The 10,474-nt window shown below is 42.3% G+C and overlaps 1 protein-coding gene across 1 annotated transcript in view; it reads right to left on the bottom strand.

The window, feature by feature from the left end:
* Nucleotides 1-2,969: 2,969 nt before the first annotated feature.
* The window catches only part of LOC109466562, an 11,268-nt gene continuing 3,763 nt past the window's right edge, over nucleotides 2,970-10,474 (bottom strand). The window contains exons 4-5 of the mRNA XM_019764294.1: nucleotides 10,050-10,455; nucleotides 2,970-5,109 (exon numbers count right to left, since the gene is read on the bottom strand). Coding sequence (XP_019619853.1) covers nucleotides 3,096-5,109; nucleotides 10,050-10,455 — 2,420 coding nt within the window. The 3' untranslated portion in view covers nucleotides 2,970-3,095. The remainder of the gene's footprint in view (nucleotides 5,110-10,049; nucleotides 10,456-10,474) is intronic.

The raw sequence follows: 10,474 nt of genomic DNA, 5'->3' as shown, positions 1-10,474 counted from the left end.
CCATGGTTGTCTTTTCTCCAATATGTTTGCAGTATGTGCCACTATGAGACATTACATCCATATTTTGAATCATTGTTTTGTGGAACACCAATGTGGTGTGGAGATTTCTGATCTTGTGATTGTTGTTGGTTATTGTTAATGGTGTACAGCATTTATTACATGTATGTTATTGAAATTATGAATGAAGTGAAGGAAAAAAGTTACTGACATGATTTGAAATTTGACAAGTGACAAAAATTGAGGGGAAAGTATTGTAATTGTAAAATTCAAAAACTTTCAATTTACTTTAGGTCTTAATTTGTTGGTTCTCGATGTGTAAAATGCTGCAAGCCCCAGGTGTCAAACTTACTTGGTAACTGTTGTGCAATGGACAAAGTAAACAAACACTAAATATGGATATAATACTCAGGATATTAGCCTTCCTTTGTGGTAAATGTCAAGTATTTTTGTAACTGTGGCTTTTTGTGACCATTTTGTCAGTGGTACTGAAAAAATAGTGATGTATTTAAGATTGGAGTGTTACCCTCTACAGACCATATGTGCTGTAGTTCCCATTGCCTTACAACATAAGGTACTCTGCTAACCTTAAGCACACAGAAGTAGCTGTTGGGCTACCAATTCTCTATTGGTTATAGGGGATAGTTAAATGCCCAGTTAGGCAGTTTTAAGAAGTAACAGTATTTGACTCAATCTGAAATTTATCCATCTCTCAAATTCGAACTTCCCTGAGTAGCCTGTGCAAAATATTTGCACTGAAAACAAAGAAATGTTTTCCTAGTTCTCAATGAAGAAAAATCATTGTTGAAAACTGATGCTTGGCTTGTATCCCAAATGGATTCAGATCTATAGTATTTTATGAATAGTCAATGGGACATCTTACAGAACAAACAATACAAGCAAAATTGTGATGACTGGAATCAAAAAGTATTTTATGGAGACTACATGTTTTAATGGGTTTTATCCAGACAAAGGTGTATGGAAAAAGGTTCCATAAAGGATATATATTCAAAAAATAACAAGGTTAAATTGGGATGCCTTTTGGTAATGCATGGTATAGGATTGTGGATGTTCATTGTTGTAGCCAAAGATTTAAACATGTCATACCTGGTTGTGTTTCCCAGATTTTTCTGGGTGGAATGTAAAACAAGGATGTTACCAATTAATATATTATAGCTTCGATATGGTGGACAATAGACAAAATGGATTATGTGTGCAATAGTATATGTTTAAAGCACAAAGACATATTTAAGTGTTGTGGAGAGGGACTAATAGAGTAAATATAGCAGCTGCAAAATGATGGTTTGTTCTGTTTTCAATGTGTCACCATACAGCAATATGACCACTTAATCATTTGAGTGAGTGAGTGAGTGAGTGAGTGAGTGAGTGAGTGAGTGAGTGAGTGAGTGAGTGAGAGGGTGTTTGGTTGGTTGGTTGGTTGGTTGGTTGGTTGGGCGAGTGAGAGTAATACAATGCATCTTTCAAACTATATGTAGTAGTTATTTTGCGCATTGAGGGATTAGCGGGGCAGACATTAACAGACCTGTCAGTTGCACTTATATTGCTTTTCGATAGGTGGCGCGCGCAGCTAGACCCCAGTACATTTAACATTACAACGTTCTATCATGTGTTGTTGGCATTGACTCGAGGATAACAGGCAAAATTCTGACAAATATCTTTTTGTCGATTTTTGATAATACGTAGACTGAGTGACCTTCTGACTGTCTCCCTCAACCTCGACACTGCGTGGGAGGCATCCCAGGACAGAACCACCTGGAGATCCATATGCCGAGGCGCTACGCTTCCCTCGGAAGCATGCGGCCTTGAGTGAGTGAGTGAGTAGACTGAGTAATGAATTAGACAATTAGCAAATCAACAGCCATTTTTTATAATTAAGAAGGACGCAAGTTTATAAATCCACAGATAGCGTTTCACTCTCAAACATGTGACATATGTATCTGTGAACTTTGATAAACAGGAATATGTGATCTATATCAAAATTAAAAAAAAAACACCGTATGTCGGCGGTAACAAAACTCTGTACCCGATATTGTAGTATAAAGCTGAGATAATTATGAAGGGAGGTACTCTCCAAGCAGATGTTTGGGTTGGGGCGTGTTTTATGCATTTTTTATCGGGGTTTCTTTTTTGCTCTGTAATTTTTTACGCCCACCCAAAAATACGCAATATATATATATATATATATATATATATATATAGTATTCAAGTGCAAAAAAAAGACCCCCCCTATAAAAAGCCTAAAACACGCCAAAACCCAAACCTCTGCTTGGAGAGTACCACTCTTCACAATTAGCTCGGCTCTATACTACAATACTCCGTACAGGCCCCGTACGACGTTTTTAATAACGATAAAAATGCCTAAAAATACGCCAAAAATAAACCCAAACCTCTGCTTGGAGAGTAAAAGGGTGGTACCAGGTACATCGCACGGAGCGTGTCCAGCGCCTGCCAGCTGTTGTGTGTCGGTAAACAAATCATAGCGACATTTGTGTGTTCCTCTCAAACAGGCGAGGGACAGAAAATGGGTCACGTCTGGTCCCTCACGTTAGCGATTCTATAGAAACCACGCCGTAATACTTTCCTATAAATGAAGCTATATTGGCTAATAGCATGCCAAAATCATATCCGTTTCTATTACTGATTTATGAAGTTTCTGAAGCACGGACACCTGACAATAGATTTTAATTGTCTGCCTGTAAGGTTACACGACAGGTGGCACGTATGTACACTCATATTTCACCCTCAAATGGCAAGGTAAGCGCGAGAACATGTTCATATCTTAATTGATATTAGCTAACAGATCAAGTATAGTCTGCACATAAGTTAAATAGAATAGCACTAGAATAGCTTAATGCAAAATATATACCGTAGTGGCATGTACATGCATATGTATGATAAATACAAGTAAAAATGTAACTTGTTTAGAATAAGCCAGTATTGCACAGCATATCGACAAGCTTGTCGAACTCAAAACTCGATGTTGTATGTAAAATGTAAGGTAAAAGTAAACATGGAAACTGTATCGCAACTGTCTGGACGAGCTACTTCAAGATTGTTTATCCCCAAACGGGCTAGTACTAGTAGTAGCTAAACATAAACACACAGACGGCTCCTTCGTCTATAACGGCCACTCTCCTGTCTCTGGTCGCGGCCACTTTGGACGGTCGCTTTAGGCCATCCTTGCCGGAGGCAACGTCCTTAATATAAGCACCATTCGGATCGTAAAGTTGCAACCTCGCGTTTTTTGTCGATGAGATAATGTATCCATAGGTATCCACTGATATACCGTTGGTTGTTGTACCTGTATGGCCCAGCTGCTGCAGCGGTGTTGACTTTGGTCGGCCTTGTGAATTGAAGAGTGTCACTCGATCTCGCTCCCCTTGTCTTGGATCGCAGACGAGAATGTCACCCGAGTTCGGGTTGACGGACAGGGACACGCAGTTTCCCACTGAAGTCTGGCTACTGTGGACTTCGCACAGTTTCTGTCCCCTCTCAGAGAGTAGAATGCAGTCCGCCCGCTCCCACAAACCCGTGATAGCCACCACTGCGATATTACCGTTAGGAAGGGCGACCGCATCCACGAGATGCCCTTGCCGAATCTGGAGTTTTGTTCGGCTGATGCACTTGCCGTTAGGGTTGTATGCGGTCATAACAGGGTAGCAGGCCCGGCCTACCGCTCGCCCTGCGCGGTCGCATATCATGGTCTCATGTCCGCCACCGAGGTACTTTATCGTGCCATTCGGCATCAAGACAATCCCGCCAGTTAAGGCTTCCAACCCCTTCCCTAACATGAGAAGAAAAGAGCGCACCAGGTTTCCACAGAAGTCAAATATTTGAACCCTTCCGCCGTTCGCCCTGTCTGCAACGTAGAGGTAGTGACTGGAGACTGCCAGGGCGAACGGGTTCTTGAACTGTCCCGTCTCGCTCCCATAACCGTCGCCAACTTGAACTTTCCGGTGTGCCGGCGGTGTGGGAGGTACGAGTGGCGTGTTGGGTGTAGCGGGGGTGTCGTAATCATGATCATACTGGTCCATAAGCATGGGCTCTGAGCCCGTTGATGATTCTACAGGAAGAATTGCATTGTTGTTGTCATGAGAGCCTGGCAGTAAGTTGTTGTGGTGTTGTTTCAGTCGGAATCTCTCCCCAGTGGTAAAAGCCACGTTCCCGATGTTTGCGCCTGTCTTGGAGGGCACGAATTTCACGTTGATTATAGTGTGGGAAAGTCTGACATCCACACCCTGCACGGCTTGGGAAAGTGCCTTCACGGCTGACAACAGCGACATGGGGTTTTGGCTGGAGCTGTTAGCGGTCTTGCCAAAACTAATGACGAGGTTTAGCGCGCTCGCGAGTTGAGCAAAATCCTGTTCGGTGCGTTTCTGAGCACCTGCCAGCTTCTCAAATTCCTCCCCGCACAAGGAATTCAGCCAGTGTAAGGAAGAGTGTTTTTGTCTCTCTATCTCCTCGCGTAACGTCTGCGCGGCCTCCTCTATCGCCCTCTCGGCTTCCGCCTGCTGTCGTTCAAGTTCGTACCGGCAAGCGGCCAGGTAGCGGAGGCGAGCTTGCAGAGCGGCGGCTTTCTCGCTCCCCCTTTCGACGAGTCCTAGCGCCTCTTGCTTCTTCCTCTCCACCAGCTTGGCTATGTGGCTGACAGGATGTTTGGCGTGTTCCGTCGTCACGCACTCTCTGCAGACGGTTCTCTCACAGGCACTGCAGAACCACGTTAGCCCACATTTCACGTGTTGGCGGCAAGTGGTTCCCTTCCCGGGCCCGGAAGCGTTCTTATCATCTGTAGTACGTGACGTCAAGCGATGGCAGTTTCCGACCCAGAGGGGCTTCATGAGACCGGCTATCCCTTCGGGCGGTAGGTACACCACCTGCCGACAGGTAGGACAGAGCAGGGGACTTCTCCCGTCCTGCTCCCAGTATTCCAAGCACTTCATACAACACTCATGTCCACACGGGAGCAGCCTGTGGCGCCGTAACTCTTCCAGACACACGCCGCAAGTCGGAATGTTCGAGTCGGTTTTCGTGTCGCCTCCGTCGGTCGCCATTTTGAAGTAAACGTGTTTAGCACCTGTCCGTGTTGACTGTCAATACAGCGGCGTTGGACCTGAACCAAGGCGGGACGCGTTTCACCAGTCCCGCATGCGTTCCAACCGCCTGACATCAAAACCGTGACGCCGCCAAATATCGAGAGAAGACTATCACACCGCGCGTTTTCTTGTCGTCATAATACAATGACTGTGCAAAGATTACACATCGGTTTTCTATCGTCACCTTTGACCCTTGTATTGAACAAACGGAGGTAACAATAGTGATAGAGAGTAACTACACTCCGCACAGACTCGGTGCTAACCAGGGCTATGTCCCTCATTTCTTTACGAAGGATTTTTACTTGTCCGATCTTATAATGCGTTCTTCCGTTCTTTTCTTCAGTTAATAATGCTTGTTTGAAAGACAAGGAAACGTGCATATCAAGCCTTTAATAGACACACATAATAGACCATAATACACAATGTTAATCGGTAGCCGTTTAAAACTACTAGTATGCAGGATGTATACAAAGTAGCTCCATAAATGAAAACAATTTTGCTTTTCAGTTCTTGCCAGAATACTCAATTGGCACGACGACAAAAGTACAGGGACCTTCGCCGGGTCTTCTACTATATAAACACACGAACGCATGTGTGTACGTGTGTGTATGCACAGTGGTACGTGCCGGTGTAACTTTACCCATACTTGGAAACGGGCATGTACAGTGACTAACTCCATTTCCCATTAAACCAGGAGCTACGTCAACTTTCTTTCTTTCCAAGTAATCACGTCAGTGTGTTTTTGTAGACTTGTCCTTGGGTGTGTTCAAAGAACTTCCGTCTGCGAGAACAATCAACTTCCGGTTTGTTTGAAAAGTGTCCGTTGAACTATATATATGTAAGGCATGTGAGTAATACTGTCTATCCCTGTATTAAACGTTCTGGTGTGCATTGTCGTATCGTGACGCTTCTGTACACAGTGCTATTACTGCTTGGAATATTTGATATACTGTTATATGTTTTTTATATGCTGGGGCTTGGGGTTGCTTCTAGCATTCAATCGTTCCTGCATTACTTAAGCGAAGTGTATGTCATGCAGATCTATAGATAATCAGTAGAGGGCGCTGACAAGTTTGCTATCGTGTTACTTCCGGAACGTAACGCCATTGACTTTTCTATGCAGAAATGACTAGAAACGAACACTTTAAAACACATTTACGTACCTTTATTTCAAACCTCAAGTCAAACCTCAATCTCCACTGCAAAGATCAATTTTGTCTGGTTTCTTTAGGTACAAATAGCGTAAAAGGTCGACCCCGGCGTTTTAATGAGCTACAGCTACAGCCAAAATATTGAAATGAGACCACGATTTCACCCCCTGTTCGAATGGGTCAGTCCATCAAGTCAAGAAATATCTAGACCGTCCATAACAAGTCAAACCATGCCAAAGGTCACACTTTTTGGGCAGATTAAAAAAAAACATGTCATTCTTCTGTCCTCCTTACCAGACAACTGGGCTTGCTGAGCAAAAGTTGCCCAGGATTTTTTTAAAGATAAGTACAAAAATATATCGCGGGTCCACAGAGTGCCTTTTCTGCGCTTGGCGAATGACTGGCCCCTCCCTCGAATGTTTGCTAGTATTTCTGGAGGCAATCTCTTGGTACCAAGAATTCTTGCTTGGTACAAACTTTACGTTTCAACTTATAATGTTTTGTAGTATTTCTGGGGATCTTCTCATGCTACAAACTCTACGTTTAAATTTCAAATGTTTGCTTGTGTTTCTGGAGAGTGTGTACCTTTTAACACTGAGTACTTTTTTGGCTTCTTGCTCCAATTTCTATATCAACGTAAAATATTTGCTAGTGTTTCTTGGCTTCTTACAACGAATTTGCAGTTTCAATTTTAAAATGTTTGATTGAAATTTCTGGAGACCATTGGTTGCTACAAAGTTTAAGTTTAATTCAAATTGCTGGTATTTCGGTAGACCATTTGAGGTGTAAAAACAACATGGGTAGACCATCTATTGCTACAAACTTAAGGTTTCCATTGAAAATGTTTGCTAGTATTTCTGGGCACCATCTATTGCTACAAATAAATGTTAAGTGAAAATGCTAGTATTTCTGAAGACCATATTGCTACAAACTTTAAATTTCAATTTAGAATGTTGGCAGAATTTCTGGACCATGCCACCTCTTGCTACAAACTTTATGTTCCAATTCAAAATGTTTGCTACTATTTCTGTAGACCATCTATTGCTACAAACTTTAAATTTCAATTTAGAATGTTGGCAGTATTTCTAGACCACCTCTTGCTACAAACTTTATGTTCCAATTCAAAATGTTTGCTTGTATTTTTGTAGGCAATCTATTGCTACAAACTTTAAGTTTCAATTCAAAATGTTGACAGTATTTTTGGAGACCAGCTACAGCTACAAATTTTAAGTTTCAATTTAACATGTTTGCTAGTATTTCTGGAGACCATCTATTGCTACAAACTTTAAGTGTCAATTTAAACTGATTGCTAAAGTATTTCTGGAAACCATCCATTGCTACAAATTTTAAGTTTCAATTCAAAATGTTTGCTAGTATTTCTGGAAACCATTTATTGCTACAAAGTTTAAGTTTCAATTTTAAATATTTGTAGTATTTCTGGAAACCATCTATTACTATAAATTGTAAGTTTCAATTTAGAATGTTGATAGTATTTGTTCATTTGCTACAAACTCTATTTTTCAATTTAAAATATTGGTTGTATTTCTGGAGACCATCTATTACTACAAACTTTACAATTTATAATGTTTGCTAGTGTTTCAAGAAACCATCTCTGGTAGACCATCTATTGCTACAATCTCGTTTCAATTCAATATGTTTGGTAGTACTTCTGGGCCTCTTGCTACAAACTCTATGTCTCAAGTAAAATGTTTGGTAGTATTTCTTGAGACCATCTATTACTACAAACTTTACGTTTCAATTCAATATGTTTGGTAGTACTTTTGGGCCTCTTGCTACAAACTCTATGTCTCAAGTAAAATGTTTGGTAGTATTTCTGGAGACCATCTATTGCTATAAATTGTAGGTTTCAATTTAAAATGTTGGCTAGTATTTGTTGGCTTTTTGCTACAAACTCTAATTTTCAATTTAAAATTTTGGTTGTATTTCTGGAGACCATCTATTTCTACAAACTTTACGTTTCAATTCAAAATGTTTGGAAACCATCTCTTGTTAGAAACTTATTCCATTTAAAAAGTTTGCTAGTATTTTTGTAAATCATCTATTGCTACAAAGTTTAAATTTTAATTGAAAATGTTTGGTAGTATTTCTTGGGACAATCTTTTACTACAAACTTTACGTTTCAATTTAAAATGTTTGCTAGTATTCTTGGGCCTCTTGATAAGACTTTGTCTGAAGTAAAATGTTGCTAGTATTTCTGGGAACCATCTCTTGCTACAAACTTTACGTTCCAATTTAGAATGTTTTCTAGCATTCTTGGGCCTCTTGATACAAACTTTGTCTAACGTAAAATGTTGCTAGTATTTCTGGGAACCATCTCTTGCTACAAACTTTACGTTCCAATTTAAAATGTTGCTAGTATTTCTGGAGACCATCTACTGCTACAAACTTTTATCTTCAAGTATTTGCTTGTATTTTTGGCTTCTTCCAACAAATTCTAATTTTCAATTCAAAATGTTTGCTAGTATTTTGGGGAACATCTCTTGCTACAAACTTAAATGTTCAAGTTAAATGTTTGCTAGTATTTCTGGGCCTTTTCCTACAAACTCTAAGTCTAAAGTAAAATGTTTGCTCGTATTTCTTGTGACCATCTCGTCTAAACTCTTTTGCTAATATTCCTGGACCCCTTAATTGCTACAAACTCAAAGGTTCAACTAAATGTATGCTAGTATCCATGTGGACTGACTGTGAGTCGTATGGTACATCCGTGGGACATCTCACTGGAGAACCCTCGGACAGTAGTGATGAGAGCTCGGCCTGTCATCTACTTGTAGTTACGTCCAGGGATCCGGGCTGTAAAGGTATGAATGTTAAAGGTTACCAACAATCATCATTATCACCAGTACCATCAATAGAACGGGAGATTTCCTTGACAAGCTTTATAGAGATAATGACAATATTCTAAAGTGCATAATGAATATATTGGCATATGTACAATGAAATCAAGAACATGATAACACAACTAGGAATACCCTAGATAGTTTCATTTCCATGATGCCATCAGTACAGCACCACTTGGCCTTTGAAAAATAAGGGTATATTTACAAAACTTACTTGGAACAACTTGACAGATGAAGCGAAGCTGTAACCCACAGAAGTTATCAAACCACTTCTGATGCCTCGAAGCGACGCAATACTTGCTAATGGATTTCCTGGAATAGCTTGGATTTCCCGGAAACCATGGGGTGTACGCCCCGAGTGGAGTGTCATCCTGCCACAGATACGTTCCTTTTCCACGGTGATACTGGAGACCGATCCAGTAGAAGTCGAAACCGTATCCCCTTAAGGCCCTAGAGACTAGCGAGGCTAGAAAAGCGTTGGTCTCAGGGTCTCTGGGCATGGCGAGGGTGCCACCATCATCCGAGCAGGTTTTGCGCGCTTCGTTAAAGTGGTTAGGTCCTAAGAAAAGCTTGTAGCAGGTAGCCTTGTAGTTCTTGTAGCCTTCGGGACAGCGTCCTGGGAAATCGAATGATACCAGCATAGTAGAATGCGTAAGATCGGGATGGACACTGCAGAAATTTTTGTACAGTTCCTAGAATTCTCGCAGATCGCTTACATACTTATGTGTAATGTGTAATGAGTCCTGGCAGATTAGCCCTTACGGGCTAAAGGGTATCGTAATAAACTGAACTGATACTACACTATGAGGCTAGCCATTAAGGCTGTACGTTTTATACACAGGAAGGTATGAACTCTTACCTGCTTTCGCACTGTCTTCAGCTTGTCCGGCAGACCAAGTTGCTCTTCCTGGTGGGCCGGGCGGACTCACAGGACCGATGAGACCAGCTTGCCCCACAGGGCCCTTCTCTGCAGTAGAGCCATAAGGCCCAGCAGACAAAGGTCCAGCTGGCCCCATGGGTCCCTGTTCTCCGGGAGGCCCAGGAGGCACGACAGACCGAGGCCCAACTGGCCCCATGGCCCCCTTCTGTCCTGGAGGGCCAGGTGGACCAGGAGGTCCGACAGACACAGGCCCGACTGGCCCCATGGCCCCTTTCTCTCCGGGAGGCCCAGGTGGGCCAGGAGGCCCTGCAGACACAGGCCCGACTGGCCCCATGGCCACTTTCTCTCCGGAAGGAGACACAGGGCCAGCTGGCCCCTTGGGCCCCATTTTTCCGGGAGGCCCAGGACGTCCAGGTGGCCCCTTGGGTCCCCTTTCTCCGGGAGGCCCAGGACGGCTTGGTGGCCCGGCAGACA

Source organism: Branchiostoma belcheri, unplaced genomic scaffold (assembly GCF_001625305.1).
Source record: "Branchiostoma belcheri isolate BF01 breed outbred unplaced genomic scaffold, Haploidv18h27 scaffold17, whole genome shotgun sequence".
In the NCBI taxonomy this organism is placed as follows: Eukaryota; Metazoa; Chordata; class Leptocardii; order Amphioxiformes; family Branchiostomatidae; genus Branchiostoma; species Branchiostoma belcheri.
This window is presented reverse-complemented; position numbering and strand designations above follow the sequence as displayed.